Source organism: Vicia villosa, unplaced genomic scaffold (genome assembly GCF_029867415.1).
Source record: "Vicia villosa cultivar HV-30 ecotype Madison, WI unplaced genomic scaffold, Vvil1.0 ctg.000353F_1_1, whole genome shotgun sequence".
Classification (NCBI taxonomy): Eukaryota; Viridiplantae; Streptophyta; class Magnoliopsida; order Fabales; family Fabaceae; genus Vicia; species Vicia villosa.
The window spans coordinates 998,898-1,015,475 of NW_026705160.1; the positions used below are offsets into that span (position 1 = coordinate 998,898).

A 16,578-nucleotide genomic window follows, 5' to 3' on the forward strand; every position below is an offset into this window, starting at 1 on the left:
ATAACCATCAAAGACGTCCTTGAATCAGATCAGAATCCAACATTTCCAAATAAAGCGCATAGGATCTTATCAGATCACATAACCATAAATAGTAACAGAAAAGAACGTAACAGCTGCGAATGTCATGACATCGGCCTTGACATCAGGTAAAGGCCTGCATAAGAAAAACTTCACAACAGTAGAATGCATGTCATGACACCAGATTTGACAAGATAGAAACACAATGAGTTTTACCAAAAATTACAGCCAATCAACAACATCTACAAACTATTTAATTTTAGGTCTTAGTTTTTTATTCAATATCACATGTTGTTTGGTAACATCTTATTCTGTCAATATCTAGTAACTTTACAAGCTGTATGAACAAACCTGAAAGTCGTTCTCCAATTTCGATATACGCTTCTAAGTGAACTAATGTAATCTAATAACTGATCTTTTAAGTGCTGTAGTAGATTCTTAACTATCTTTTACATGATATATGTATCATATACATATTTGTTCCAAACCTTTTTCTTCTAAGTTTCAAACTTTCCTCAATTGAAATATTATAAAGTGAATGCTTGTACATGGTAACAGGTCCTTCAACAAATTGAGGTACACATACTTGGTAATAGATCCTAGCACACTCTCTGCAGCAAGTATTTCAAAATCCAGTAACAGCTCCATAGATTTTGTCGCTAACAGACAATAGATTCTGCATCAGAAAGAAAGAACAAACAAAACCCATTCTCCGTCGAACTCATCCCTTCGCTATCTCACCACCGTCATCCCTCTCTTCATTGGTATTTGGTAATATTGATTTTCTCCAATTAATGCTTTGCGTTTACCAGATTCTATTCGTAATGTTTCTTCCCTTTCTTAATTTCATATATGATAGTTTATTAGTTTACCTCTACAGAAATTTTAGTACTGTTATGGTCTCGTTGCGTTTTTTAGTTTCTGAAGTTTCACTTATAAATAGGTAATTAAGGCTTGAGAAGTTGAGTAATGTCCATTTGATCTTAGATATTAGCTTGCTAGAGAACTCGAAGGTTTTGTGGAAAATCAAAGTAACAGACAAGATTAACTGGTAGAGTCTATGTACATTACAATTAATAGTTATACAAGTTGTGTACTAATTTTTCATTTTTAAAAGAAAACAAGGAATTTCAATTGGTAAAATGTGTATGTACCTGTTTTTCTCTTCTTGATTGTGCATGGCTCTCTCTCATATAAACTACTTTTGCTTCTGAGTTCTAATCCATGACCTCCTAAACAAGAAAACATGTTAGAATGCATAAATTCAAATTCACAAAGAGTAGTAAGAGACAGAATGAGAGAATACAAAAATTGAGACACAAAATGAAACAGAAATTAAAGTGTAAGTATGAAGTGCGCCTAAGAGGGGGGTGAATTAGGTTCCTTAAAATTTTATCCGGTATTATGAAGTGAAGGTGATAATTTTTCTGGTTTGGTGATGTTATGAAAGATGTAAAGGCAGAAAAATAAATGACACGAGGATATATCTTGGTTCCCCTCACAATCCGAGAGTAGTCCAGTCCCCTTACGCAGTAAGAGATTTTCACTATTGTTTGGTAACTAGTACAACACTAACCAAATGCCAAGAAAAATCCTCTTGAACCAAGAACAATCCTCTTGGATTTTTCACTAAGTCAACCTATGAGAAAAATCCTCTCAATGTGACTATATTGCTTCCAACAATCCTAGATAGCAATGATACAACAAGTGTTTTGATTTTTGTATAAGAGTTTGTAATGATAAAATAATGTTTCAATCACTTGATTGATCTTCTCTACCAATCATGCAATTTATAAAAATAACAAGTGCTCAAATGTTGATGAATATGCTATGAATTTTCTGGATATAGTTTATGAGACAATGCACAAAATTCTTTTGAAAGTTTGGTAATCACAACACTTGAATGAAAGATTTTATGATATAGAATGATGTTAAACTGCAATAGGAAGAGGTGATTTCAATTATGAAAATATATGATAAATATATATATAGTGCCTTAACACCCCTAGGAATGAGTATGATTCAATGAAAAGGTGCAAAGATTGATGGAAAGAAAATGGTCCACGTTCAAATATGAAAACATACTGTTTTTTGATTCTGGAACGATGGAAATTGATTTACCATTACAGGAAATCGGTTTTCCTGAAACGTTGTGCCTTAAAATTCAAAAACTGATACTGGAAATCGTTTTACCACCACAGGAAATCGATTTCCATAAGCAAAAATCCATTTTCCAGAAACTGACTTGGCTGGGCACATAGAGGAAATCGATTTCCACTTATAGGAAAGCGATTTCCAGACTGAAAATGTTAAAAAACAGATTTTTCAAAAAGCCAAAAGCCAAGGTGAATGCTCATGATTTGAGGATGATTTTGAGCACTGAATTATTCTTATAAAGAACATGTTTGTACCTATTTAAAAGTTCAGCTCCATAAAGTCTTCAAGTGGTCTTGTATCTTGACAATTTTCTTTGAGACTTTAATGCTTGAGTAGTACAAACTTGATACATCCTTTCTTGATATTTATGAGTGCACACATGTTGTCTTCATCAAAACACATAATATTTGGAGAAGCTTGCTATCACGTTCTCCCCCTTTTTGATGATGACAACCAATAAGCTTTAAAAGTGATTTTTGCTTGACATGTCCTTATGCTCCCCCTATGTTGATGACTCCTCTTTTAACAAAGTTTTTATCATAACTTGAATGAGTCTTGAGACAAATTTTTCTATCCATGAGGCTGCATAATTTGGACACTAAAAAGCAACAAATACAAGTTTCTTCTCCCCCTTTGTTATTATCAAAAAGGATGGGGAAAAGAGGTATAACAAGGAAAAAATATATATGATGCAACATAGTAAGAGATGAGAATTAATACCACATAAACATAGCATAATAATAATATTTTTGTCTAAGAACCATAAACATAATATAATACTACTAATTATGTTTAAAATAACAACTCATAACCATAAACATAACATAATAATTTTTTTGTCTAAAACACCACAAAAAATACTAAGAAATATAAATAGGACATAAGACACACAAGAGAACTAATCACTAGCATTCATCTCCTCATTTCCAACATCTTCTTCTCCTTCATCTTCGTCATTCGCAAGTTGTTATTGAAGTTGATCAAAGCGAAGATTGAACTTGTTCTATGTTTTTTTGATGTTCATGAATGTTACAGATTTCCATGGTATAGCCACCTTAGGGTATGTCGGGAGGTGCTTGTGCATTCTCATCATCTTTGTGTTTGTTAAGACCATCATTATCTTTGAAAATTCCCATATTTCTCGAACAATTTTCACTTGAAATTAAGCTTGTCTTCACCATTTTCTTTGTGGGTTCTTTTCCTAACGGAATTCTAAAAGCTTCAAAGATTTTCGAAATTGGGCAAGCATATGGTAGCCCACTTGTCAAAGAAAAATAATATTCCATATATCGGAGAATCACATAGGCCCAATTTATCGGCATAGCATTTTTCATGGCGCATAGAAGCATCATATCTACTTCACCTACTTTAGTATAGTTGTTGCCTTTTGGAACAAGCACATAAGCAAGAAAATAGGAAGCATTCAGTCACTTACTGACAAATTCTTGCTAGAGACAAAAACCTTGGATGTACCGGATTGAACATGTTTTGCATAAAATTCTTCTCTAGAAATTTGACTTATGCCAAAATAGAATTCCATCATTTGATAGTTAAGTGCTCATAAAAATAGTGCAAACATTCGTCATGGAAATGATATTGAGTATCTATTGAGCTTTGTTAGTAACACTTTTCTCACTATAAATTCTTTCTTATCATTAAAAATAGATTATGTGATTCAAATTTTATAGTAGAAATTCATTGGTGACCTAATTGTTTTTTCTTATTTACACTTGAGCAGGCATGGAAAAGTTGGAAAGAGGGGAAAGCTACAAATATTATAGATCCATCATTACAAAACTTTTCATTAAATGAAATAATGAGATGCATTCATATTGGTTTGCTTTGTATTCAAGAAGATGCAGCTGATAGACCAACCATGGCAGCTGTTGCTCTCATGCTTAATAGTTACTCTCTTAGTCTTGCAATACCTTCAAAGCCTGCCTACTTTTATGGAAGTGGAACTGAAACTGGAAGCTTACATGACAAGCAACTATGGGCTGAAAATCAAAATGCAACGACTTCGAATGAATCGATAAACCAAGCTTCGAATACTGATCCGTACCCTCGATAGATTTTATTCGTAAGGACGATATATTCTTTTATGAGTCAATCACTATATTGATCTATAAATTTAAAATGTCAGTCTCTATGAAATATTAGAATGAAAAAGCATCTTCGAAACTTATAGATGTTAGTCATTTAAATTACTGTGTTACTTTCTTATGCTAGAGTTTATGGTTTGCGAGATTGACAAGTATAATAAGTAATGTATTTTTAAATTATTTCAATTAAGTTACAACACAATAGATGGTTGAGTATAATATGAGTATACTGTGTAAAATAATTATTAACATAAATAGTTTAATTGAGAAACTACTTATTACAGTTAAGAATTAATTTCATGAATTATATTTTGGTCATTTATCACTATTATATAAAGCACTTTTTATATCGAATGAAAGTGACATTTCACATCGGTCCAGATATAAAGTGGTGTGGTGTGGTATGTAATTTTTTTCACATCAGACTAACAACCAACGGGAAAATCTACATTTAACTTCGGTTGGAAATGTGTATCAAAGTTATATATTTTATTTGACGTCAGTTTCTTTAAATAAATCGATGTGAAATATCATTTTTTATTGGTTTTTATATTCAACCGATACTACAACAAAAACTCATTTTACCACAATTTTAAAGGCGAGATAATGAATAACGTCATAAAAAGTTTTCACGTTAACACCCGATTTATATAGAACCGGGGGATAAAGTGTGTACATAGGCTCGAATTCCAATAACTACATTTTCGTATTTTATAAAAGAACAAACAACTGTACATATTGGTTTTCATAAATGTACATTATTTTTGGGTAAATCTATAAGTAAAATTTTGAGGAAGAATTATAAAACATCTTCATCATGATCCTTGTGAACTTTCGTGAAGATTAAGTACTGGAATTTATTGCATATCTATATATTTTAATATATTCTCAATGAATTTTCATTCATTTGTTTAAGAAATTAAATTAAAATGTTAGATAAGGAAAATAATTTATCATGTATACAAAAAAGAGATTATGTAAAGAACACAAACACTATTACAAGTATTATATTTTATAACAACACTTTCACCTCACCCAACAAAAAAATTGAGGTATTGGCTGGGCATTACAAATATTGTCAAAGTTTTTACTATTGTTCTTAGTTTCATAATCAGCCTTATTGTAAGTCGTTCTTAGGTTTCCTAACAAAAGATTCAAGTTGTATGTCCCTTTAGTGAACTTATCAAGTGTGATTTGTAGATCATCAATTTTATTTTTGAAAATGACACATTGCTCATACTTGATAGATTCGTCTAAAGTCTTATGGTATGAGGAATAGTTTTGAATTAGATCATATTGTCTCTCTCCAAGACTTTCTATTTCTTCCAAAATGTTTATATTTTTCAATTCAAGAGAAGAGATAGTGTCTTTGGAGGTGGAGATAATTTGTTCTAATTTACTCGTTTATTTTGTTAGCTTCTTACAGATGCGAAATAAATCTTGATAAAAAAAGTGAGCGGTCACCTCATTGTCTTGGTGATTTTGTCATCAGATAGAGGTTTGCTTCATCTTTATCTGATTATTTCATATCATCGTTGTCCCAAGATATGTATGCTCTTTTTTTAGATCTTTTGAGCTTTCTTTGATTTTAATTTCTTCTCAGATTTTGAGTGCAGTTTGGTCTTATATGTCCTTCCTTTCCGCATTGATGACATGTAGGAATGGATGAACTTTCTTCACTTCGTTTCTGGAGTCATTGATTTTTTTTTCATTAGAGCCATTTAATGAAGCTGTTGAAATTTTGTTACATGTAATTAAAATTTAAGCTGCTTCAGGTGATGCTTATAGTAAATTTTCTATGCAAAGTGATATTTTTGGTACAGATAAAAAAACTATATATGCTCAGTGTACACCTTTTTTTTCTTCTAAAAGCAAATGAATTAAGAAATCGCACTAGGGGTGCAACCCTTACACCGGATTACAAATTCGAAAAACAACCTTGCGGTAACTTGTACCACTCATAAAAGCTAGAAAAAGAAGAGATCAAACTTATTCTAGCTAACCAACTGCAAGAGAAAAAAATTACATTATAAACCACCAATTCAAAACTAAAAGGAGCTTGCTCGAAAATAATAGAATTACGCATGATCCAAATACTCCAAATTAAGGATATCCAAATGATATTAATCTTCACCCTATCCTTAGCTATCTTGACCTTCTCTTGAACAACAAGGAACTCTTTGAACTCTTGCAAAGTAAAAGGAACTTCTTCCCCTAGCCAAGTATAAACCCGCTCCCACACATTCATCGATACTTGACAAGAGAAAAAAACATGCAATAATGACTCCGGATGAACCCCACAAAAAACGCAGCACAAATTAGGAATATTAGCAACTCCTCTTACAATCAAAGAGTCAATGGTAGGAAGTCTAGAAGTGAAAAATCTCGTAGCAACGATAATAATCCTTAACGAAAGATCCATACGCCATAAGATTTTCAGAATTCTCACCGTTAGGGGCTCCCAAGCACACTGCTTAGCAAGAGAACACAGAGTAGAAATGCTGGCCACCGAGAATGTGCCTCTAGGATTCGGCATCCACTCGAACCTGTCCTCCAAACTGTCACTTGGCCGGACCGTATCCAGCAGAACAAGGAACTGCTTCCAGTGATTCGCAAAAACTGTGCTGGATGCTGCCACGGCTTCAAAAGCTGTTGAGCCCATGAAAACAGTGGGCTGCCAACAATAGCAATCGTCTAACCTATAAAAAGAATCATCCACAGTACAATATTTATTTGTGGATACCTCATACAGATCCGGGAAAGAGATACGGAACGGTTGGTCCCCCCACCACAAACTCGACCAAAACATAATATTGGTTCCTTTGCTAAAAATGCACCGAGTATTACTCATGAACCCTTCATCACTTGCTTCCGTCTTTACATCATTAGCAATAACATCCCTCCACCACATGTAATATTTCGATTTAGGGCCTTCCACTACTAAGCCTTGCACCTTTAATTTCGGCTCTACATATCTCTCTTTTAGAAAACTACTCCATATGGACTTGTCATCCGTTAGGATTCTCCATTTCCATTTGAGTAAGAGCGCCTTATTGATTTCTCCAACATCCCTAATATCCAAACCACCCTTGTTTTTATGTTTGCACACCGTTTTCCAATCTACTCAATGAATACACCTCTTCTTCTTGCTTCCCCCCCAAAGAAAGTTGCTAATTATGCCTCTAATTTCTTTAATAACCAAACTCAGGGCTTTGAAAAAAGAGAACATAAACAAAGGTATTGCATTAAGCACCGCATTGATAAGCGTCACTCTACCACCAATGGATATGGATTTCCCCCTCCACGACGAAAGTCTATTCTTGATATTTTGAATAGCTTTCAACCAAACTTTCCTACTTCTATGATTTCCCCCCACCATTATGCCGAGAAAAATGAACGGGACCTCGCCTCTTTTAAAACCTAGGAAATAGGTCGCCGAATTCATAAACCACTCACCAACATTAACGCCATAAAATTGCTTTTCATGAAATTTATTCTCAAACCCGATACTAATTCAAACCCTCTCAACACAACTTTCAAGCACCAAAGATTATCAATCGACGGCTCCCTAAGCAAGATGGTATCATCCGTGAATTGTAAAATATCCACAACCTCCCCTTCTCCAAACTTAAAAGGTTTAAAATCCCCTAGCTCCACCGATTTCCTCACTAAAGAGGTAAGACCTTCCATTGCTAAAACAAAGAGGAACGAAGATAAGGGATCCCCTTGCCTCAATCCCTTTTGGACCAAGAAATCTTTCGTCGGGCTCCCATTCACAAGGATGGACATGTAACTCTTAAAAACGCTTTCTTCCAACCATATTAGCCGTTTGTCCCCAAATCCCATATTCTTTAGAACGAATCTAAGATAATCCCAAGAAACGGAATCATACGCCTTCTCGAAATCAACCTTTAGAAAAAACAACTTTTATTAAATCTCTTGGTCCAATATAGAATTTCATTCACCAGCACAACCCCGTCCATCATATTCCTACCCGGAACAAAGGCGGTTTGGTTAGAGGACACCAACTTGCCGATCACCTTTTTGATTCTAGAGGCCAACACTTTTGCAAGCAATTTATAAATACTCCCGACCAAGCAAATAGGACGGTATTCGCTGAAATCTTGAGGATTGTTTGTTTTGGGAGTAAGAGCTATAAAAGAAGACTTAATGTACTTCACAAACTTTCCTCACTACGCCAATTTTGTCTTTTAGCAGCGCATCTACGAAAGCGCTTTTATGAAAAGCGCTGCTATAGGGTTGCGCTAAAAACAAAACTATAAAACAGGTGAAAAAAACGCTGGTAAAGGGGGGGGGTACGAGAGCGCTTTTTGAAAGCGCTGCTAAAGAGGGGGGATACGAGAGCGCTTTGTTAAAAGCGCTGGTAAAGGGGAGGTATGAGAGCGCTTTGTTAAAAGCGCTGGTAAAGGGGGGGGGGGGTTACGAGAGCGCTTTTTTAAAAGCGCTGGTAAAGGGGGGGGGTACGAGAGCGCTTTTCTACAAAGCGCTTTCATAGGCATTTTAATTAAAATAAAAAAAAAAGAAACGAACAGATTCAGTATTCTGTTTGGGCGTATTTTCACGAAACGAACTCAGAGCTTCTTCTCCAAATTAACAAAACAAACTCAGAGCTTCTTCTCCAAATTGTTCGCCGTCGCCATCGCCGTCTCCGTATCCTTCTTCATCTCTGTTCGCTGCTCCGGTGTCCCTGCTTCGTCGCCGTCGTCGTCGCTGCCTAGGGTTATTACAAATTAAATTACCAGTAAATTATCACAGGTATGTTTCTCAACTTGATTTATCCTTCTTCTGAAACCCTAGATATTTGAGTTCTTAATCTAAAACCCTATATATTTGCTGTATGAACAAGACATTGATGAGTTTTCTTTTGGATCATTTTACATGCATTACTTTGAATCCTAACATGGTTCCTATACATATGTTATTGCATCACTACTCATTTTACTTTATTTTTCTCTGTTTACTTTGGCCTACTATTGTGTTGTTGTGTTTTGCTCCTCTTTAAGCTCAATTTTGTCATTCAAATGATGTTTTATTAGTGCATGTTTTGAGCCCTCTATGGTGGTTTATCAATTCTGAGTTTTACCTTTAAGCATATTAATTTTAAAAGATAAAGCTATAGGAAAAGATTTCGTTTATGTCCGACTTTGTTTTCAATGTTGTAGTTATCCAGTTCTGTGATTTAGAGATGAAATTGTAGTTATTTTCGGTTATTTTGGACATCATCTTTAAGAGTATTAGAATTATCTTTTCTAGTTTCTAGTTAGCTCATGATAATGTGCAAATTATTTTTAGTTTTCTTCTGCACTTTGTTTGAGGTATGTTTGGCTCAGGTTCATATGTCTATTGGAATCAACTTGTTCTAAGTATATGTTTAATTCCCTGTGATATTTTTAGATGCATCTTTTGTCTTAGCTAAATGTTTAACCTTCATGTATCATATTAATTTTACTAAGTCAATTTAATCAGTCACTTTTTTGCAACTCTATACGCTCAATCAAATAAGTATTAGAAGTATTGTCTATGAGTTTTGTTCAATGATCAATTAATATGGACCATAATCAGTAACTAGCTGTAAACTTTCTCACTAATTATGTTACCAAAAGAAAAGTTTCTCAATAATTCAACCTTTATTACTGTTCCTTCTTTTTCTTTTGTGGTACAAAACACATGACCTGAAGTAAGAAACCAAAAAAGAAAAAGAAAAAAGCTTTTTGTATAATCTCTGCTCTTTTGTTTACTACATCACTTAAAATATTGTGAACACTACACCTTATTATATGATTAAAAAATTAGAGATGTATATTATATCAGGATATGGACCATAATCAGTAGCTAGCTGTAAAGTTTCTCAATAATTCAACCTTTACTTTATACTACTGTCCCTTCTTTTTCTTTTGAGGAACAAAACACATGAGCTGCTGTAGTAAGAAACCAAAAAAGAAAAAGAAAAAAGCTTATTCTTTTGATGCTAGTGTCATACCCCAATTTTTGACCTAAGATACCATCTCATATCATTGCATATACATCATTTGCATCTCTAACAAATTGCATAGCTTGTGTTTGCTACTTGTGACTCAGCAGGGTTTAATCAAGAAATCACTCATCAGTACAAGTAACAATCAATTAGGGTTTTGTTCTCCCTTCATCTCAAATGAATCATCTTCATCAACAATCAACATTTGGTCCTCAGAGATTCATTTCAACAAGCTCAAAGGCTCTGAATCAACCAAATTAGGGTTTTGACTGAAGATAGCATACTCCTGACTTTTGCTCAGAATTTGATCTAATGACTTGGGACATGACCTCAAGACCCCAAGTGCATCATTTTGACCTAATCCATTGACTCAGAACATCTCCTACACAAGGATTGATCAACAGTGAAATCTCAGATCATCAGATTAGGATTTTTGAACTATCAGGGACTGAAATCAGGGATCACATTTGGGAAACCCTAAAAACCCCCAGGAAGTCAATCAAAGGTTTCAATCATCCTCAAATAATCCCTATGACAACATACAATGGAAATTGTATCTCAATTCAAGATCCACAGTCATCAATTTCATCAGGTCGACAATTAGGGTTTTGACCTAATTCACTGAACAACTGACCTTTTAATCAGGACATGGTGCCACAACTCAAACCATGGCTCAATATCCTCTAATGCCTCAATGTGATCCATTCATACCATTCATTTGGTGAGGATAGCCTGTTTCATTTGAAATCTCCAGAAACGCGATTCGTCTGAAAAAAGTCAACTGTACAAGATCACCATTGACTTTTGGGGAATTTTGGTCAACCATGACTTTTGAAGTTTTAAATCATCAATATATGATATGAGAAGTCATTTGATCAAGAAAAATCAAGAAAATCAATCAAGAATCAAAAAGTCAAAAGTTTGACTTTCCATACTTAGAAAAATTTCTAAGTGTTTTTCATGGTTTTTTCCAAACTTTGGAAGGGAATTTCTCAAAATTTCACCTACAAACTGAAAAAAACTTCCAACATGAAAGTTGTAGATTTTGATCCAATAAACAACTTTGACACATATAATTTTTTTCCATAAGATCAACCATTTAAGAGATATGGAGCTTCAAAGTTGGTATCTTTTGAAAACTTCACTTAAAACTTCATTTTCTTCAAAGTTCATGGATCTTTTTCACCCACTTCCTTAAGGATCTTGAAGAAACTTTCAACTAGGGTTTTGAAGTGTGTAATATGAGCTTTCCAAAATGTCCAAGAGCATGAAAAAATATGAAGTGTAGCTATGGTTTTGAATTTTGACATTAGTGAACTTTTTCATTTGAATTCTCACCATTTTTCACTAAGTTTCAAGACTACATGACCTATAATTCAAGCAATGATGCATAGAAGCAATAATTGAGAGATATTTTCTGATTAGAAGATCAGAATGGAAGAGGATAAGAAGCTAGAGTTTTAACCATGGTTTGGTCACTTTAACCATTTTGCATTAAATGTAAAAGATTCCCTTTTATCTCTTAAGCCAAATCACCAATTCTTGATCAACTTGCAAAGGTCTGAGTTCAGAACTCTTGGCCTATAAATAGAGGTGCAAATCACTCTTCAATTCACACCAAAACCTCACAATTATAGGTTTTCTCTCTTCTTTCTTGAATTGCAAGTTTCATAGTTTTCAAAGAGGTAGAAAACTCAACCTCCAAACCTTTGAATTTCTGGCCAAAGTGATGTTTCTAACAACTTCTAAACATCATATGTGATGTGTTTGATCCATCCACACACCCCAAAAACACTCAAATCTCAGAATCACTACCTCACTTCCACATGAACCAAAATTGAGCCTTATCATGCCAAAATCCATTCAAGATCATTTCTGTCCAAACTAACACTTCCAACACCTCATATATGTCACATATGAACTATCCCAACACTCATCATCAATCAAAAACTTCAGAATCATCAGGCTCGATTCACACTTGGTTCTACTGCAGATCGGGTTCCATGGAATGATCCAGATGTTTTTAATCCACTCCAAGCATCCAGACATGTTCTATAATCATCATTGAAGCTGTTCAGATCGAGCAACAACTTCTGTAACACCTCTACTGAAGAATTCAATCTCCACTTTGGCCGTTTTTGAAGGTAAGTCTCATGAACTTCAAACTCTATCATGCACGCATCATAAATGAAATATTGATATACCATCTTGTTTCTGCACACATGGGGATCATTAACCCTCAATCAATTGCATCATAACTTGCACATACATCATTTCACGATCAAATTCAGTTTTAGGGTTCTTCATGTTCATGTGAAAATTGATAACCTTAGAGGAAAAATAAATGAAATTAAAGGTCATCATCATGTTCCTCGTCCAAAACCGAGTGAGATAGACCCTTTGATCAATCAAAACAACACAGATTTGAAGAATTTCAAAATTCAGTTAGGGTTGTGTTCTTGGCGCGTTTTTTCGTTCAAAGAATTCAAATATTTGTTTTAAAATATAATGCATTGGAAGCGTATTATAAACAAGCCACAAGCGTGGCTCAGTTGGTCCATGTTTTGTTTAGCAAGCGTGGGTGCGTGGGTTCAAACCCTTGTGGAGACAAAACCAATTTTTTTAGCACCTATTTTCTTTCATTTTCTTCACAACTTTAATTAATCATTTAACTAACCAAATCAATTCATTTTTGCTTCATTTTTTAAACACTATTCATTTAATATATATATTTTAAGAATATCAAAAAAAAATCATCAAAAAATATTTATTTGATACATTTTTAAATAGGTTTAAAATGACTTATTTTTAAGTATTTTTAATACTTTAAATATTGTTTTTTTCATTTAATTTTTAACCTAATCACTTGTAAATATTTTTTGAATAAACCCTAATCATCTAAGTGTTAATTGAAGACAATCTTTTTGTTTATCTTGATTAATTTGACTCCTTTCAAAATTCAAATCATTTTAAAACAAGCGATCACGATTCATTTCAAAGACAATAAACCATTTCTTTTTGAAACTATTGATTAAATCCTTTTAATTGATCAATTGATTTTCAAAATGATGTGGGGCCTCTCGAATATTAGAGAGTATAAGTTCCTTTCGTCTTTCTTTGTACAGTTTTTTTTTTAAGAAAACTTTTTCCAAATTACTTCCAAACAGTCTTTTTAACAACAAAACAATAATCTTTTTTCAAAACCATCCACCATGTTTTATGGAAATAAAACATGGGGCCTCTCGAATATTAGAGAGTATAAGACCCACTCCTTTTTTCCTTTTTTACAGTTTTTCTTTATACAGAAAACTCTTCCAAAACAAAAACTTTCAAACAGTTTTTCAAACGACGCGTCTGTAAATAAAACAATCAACCATGTTTTGTAAATAAAACATGGGCCTCCATGTAGGTATAAGTCCCAAGCCCCTTTTGTACATACCCACTCCAGTACATGAAATTAGGTATTTCATTGTACGCCTTTTGTACATATCTCAATCTGTTTTTTTAACTTTGAATAACAAAAACAAAAATGAAGGTTTCTTTAAATCTTCCCAAAAATATCATGGGCCTCCATGTAGGTATAAGTCCCAAGCCCCTTTGTAAATACCTGTTTACATAGCTTTGAATAAATTCAAGTGGACCTCTCCTCGAGTATAAGTCCCGAGCCCCCGTGTATACAAATGGATCATGCTTACAGGTATATTTCCTTCATAAACTCCATTATATACACACACTTTGTCATATATAACTGTTCATATTTGTTCATGTACTTGTTCGTACTTGTTCATACTTGTGATTGTGTTATATATGCTTATTCAACTTAGTACAACACTAGGTTCCCCATAGCCTCCTATTGGGCTTCGTGCAAAGAATCTCCACTAGTTTAGGTTAGGACATAGAGTATGGTTTCCCGGTGAAATCGCTCTAAGAGCTCAAACCAACTATACCATGCCTCCCCTTGGGCTTTGTACAAACGAGTGACCCTCCCATAGCCTCCTCTTGGGCTTACAATGCAAGGACCCTGGATTGTCCCTCCCATAGCCTCCTCTTGGGCTTACAATGCAAGGACCCTCGGATAGCCTCCTCTTGGGCTTCGTACAAGGACCCACGGGCTTCTTATAAGCATCCCCAATATCCAAATCAAATACCCTAGGAGATTAGACATTTATCATCTCTATGATAGGAGTATCTCTTCTATATCATCACAAACAATCAATCAATCAAACTTTTTTGCCACAAGGCTGGCTAATCAATCAAACTTTTTTGCCACAAGGCTGGCTAATCAATCAAACCGTTTTGCCATCGTACTGGCTGATTAATCAAAGTTTTTGTCACAAGGCTGACTTCATTGAAACTTTTGCCACGAGGCTGGCTGATTAATCAAAACTTTTTGTCACAAGGCTGACTTCATTGAAAGTTTTTGCCACAAGGCTGGTTAAACAAACAAAAAATCAAATAGATGTATGTGATGATATAGATTAGATACATCGAACATTTAGATGACATTTGTCTCTTTTCCTTTGCTTCCACTAGCATAAGTGGGAACTACGATTGCTCTGACTTTCTCAACATCCCTTTGAGAATACGTAGGCACAAGGTCGATCCTTGGCGAGCAAAACAAAACAAAAAAAACCACTCAAACCTTAGCACCCGTAGACCCCGAGCTACAGATGCTCTGATTCCCTCTAGGGGATATGTATGCAGAGGATCGCGATGATCTTTGCGAGCATAATCAAACAAACACCTTAGGTCCCACCTATTTCACAGAACCTCCACCGTAACATGGAATGAAAAACAAAGCAAAGAAACCTATAGAGTACTATAGATACGTTGGGTGCTAATACCTTCCCTTCGTATAACGAACCCTCTTACCCAAGATCTCTCCCCCCACTTTTAGGTTATTGCAGCTTTTTTCCTTTTCCTCCTTTGGAAATAATAAAAAGTTTGGTCGGTACAAAAGAAAAATCATTTTTTATGAGCACTCGAGCCCAAAGAAGGCATCAGGTGTCTCATCCCACAAAAAAGAGGAACAAAACGGTTTTTCGCCCGCGACAGCTAGCTACTGCAAATTGGCGAAGGATCTTGAAGAATGTTCATACTAGCTACTTGAGTTGAACATTCACTGAAAGTGCTGAAATTTGTGTATTGTCTACGAGTTTAATTAAGTACTATATTGCATTAGTGCATATCGTATAAGTGCCTATCTATAAGCTATTTCTATAGCAAAAGATAAAGATAAAGCATCTAGCCAAAACATATTTGAGCATTTCGGTTTTGTAAATTCGGGTGTTTGTAGTTACTAGCTAATTGATAATTGATTTCATATCATTTTAAATAATTGAGTTCTATATTGGGGTTTTTTTGATATTGTGTTAGTAGTGGTGTATTTAACTGCATCGTTTGTGTTTAATTTTACAGTTACTTTGAATCCTCTGGTTTCTACTTGTTCAACGCCGATTCAAACCTACCCGTCTCCCACATCAAGTCTAACTCAGGTTACTATCCCTTTCTTCTTGCTTATAATTTGTTGTTTTCTGCTTATAGTTTATTGTTTATGGTTCTATTTAATTTCAATTTAGTGTCTCTCAATCCATTTTTTGGTTTGTGGACTTATATTACCTTGAAATAAGGTAATGTCTTCTTTAAGAAATCGGGTATTCTGATTAGGTATTCTATTATGATGATAGCTATATTTATTATCTTGACAGAATTCCTTAGTACCTGATAGAGAAACCAAGAAGCATTTGTTTAGCTTAATTAAGACATGGATAAGACATGGATGAATTCAAACCGATTGTCGAAAGAGTACGAGAAAGGGGTATGGGAATTCGTTGAGTTTGCGGTTGCGCACTCCGAAGACCTGCTTTGAATGCCGTGTCCTTGCCTGGGTTGCTGTTATGGGGGTAAGGTTGACGGGAATAAGTTGGCATCCCATTTACTACGGTTTGGAATTGATAGAAGTTATACATGTTGGACATTGCATGGTGAGAAAAGTAACGGGAATGCTGAGTCGAGTTGTAATAAGAAGTATGCTTCAAACGACGATTGCACAGACACATACGATTGCGATCGAGTCGAAGAGATTGCAGAAGCGCTTGAAGAAGATCTTGCGGATTGTCCCAAAATGTTTGAGAGGTTGGTAAGCGATGTAGAGAAACCGTTGTATGATGGTTGTTCAAAATTCACAAGATTGTCTGCGGTGTTAAAGTTGTACAACTTAAAGGCGGACAATGGATGGTCGGATAAAAGTTTCACAGAGTTATTAGCCCTTATGAAAGATATGCTACCAAAGGATAATGTTCTTCC

At 34.6% G+C, this 16,578-nt stretch overlaps 1 protein-coding gene and 1 long non-coding RNA gene across 2 annotated transcripts; one reads left to right on the top strand and one right to left on the bottom strand.

The window, feature by feature from the left end:
• Positions 1 to 3,735: 3,735 nt before the first annotated feature.
• Positions 3,736 to 4,360, top strand: LOC131627257 (uncharacterized). Its single transcript, XR_009291416.1, has 2 exons — positions 3,736 to 3,791; positions 3,914 to 4,360. It is a non-coding gene; the product is annotated as an uncharacterized LOC131627257 (long non-coding RNA).
• A 1,911-nt stretch (positions 4,361 to 6,271) lies between these two features.
• LOC131627286 (uncharacterized) lies at positions 6,272 to 8,123 on the bottom strand. The gene is made up of 4 exons (XM_058898126.1): positions 7,734 to 8,123; positions 7,115 to 7,365; positions 6,433 to 6,976; positions 6,272 to 6,283 (listed from the first exon to the last, which is right to left on the bottom strand). The coding sequence occupies exons 1-4, from the start codon at positions 8,121 to 8,123 to the stop codon at positions 6,272 to 6,274; spliced, it is 1,197 nt and encodes a 398-aa protein (XP_058754109.1).
• Positions 8,124 to 16,578: the final 8,455 nt, after the last annotated feature.

Excerpts from the sequence above, each read along its gene's own strand:
- LOC131627286 (XM_058898126.1), bottom strand. The coding sequence starts at position 8,123 with ATGGGATTTGGGGACAAACGGCTAATATGGTTGGAAGAAAGCGTTTTT. Across the intron at positions 7,366-7,733 it reads ATTTTATGGCGTTAATGTTG|GGTGGTTTGGATATTAGGGA; the intron begins GTGAGTGGTTTA and ends CATAAAAACAAG. Across the intron at positions 6,977-7,114 it reads GGGTTCATGAGTAATACTCG|GTTAGACGATTGCTATTGTT; the intron begins GTGCATTTTTAG and ends TTCTTTTTATAG.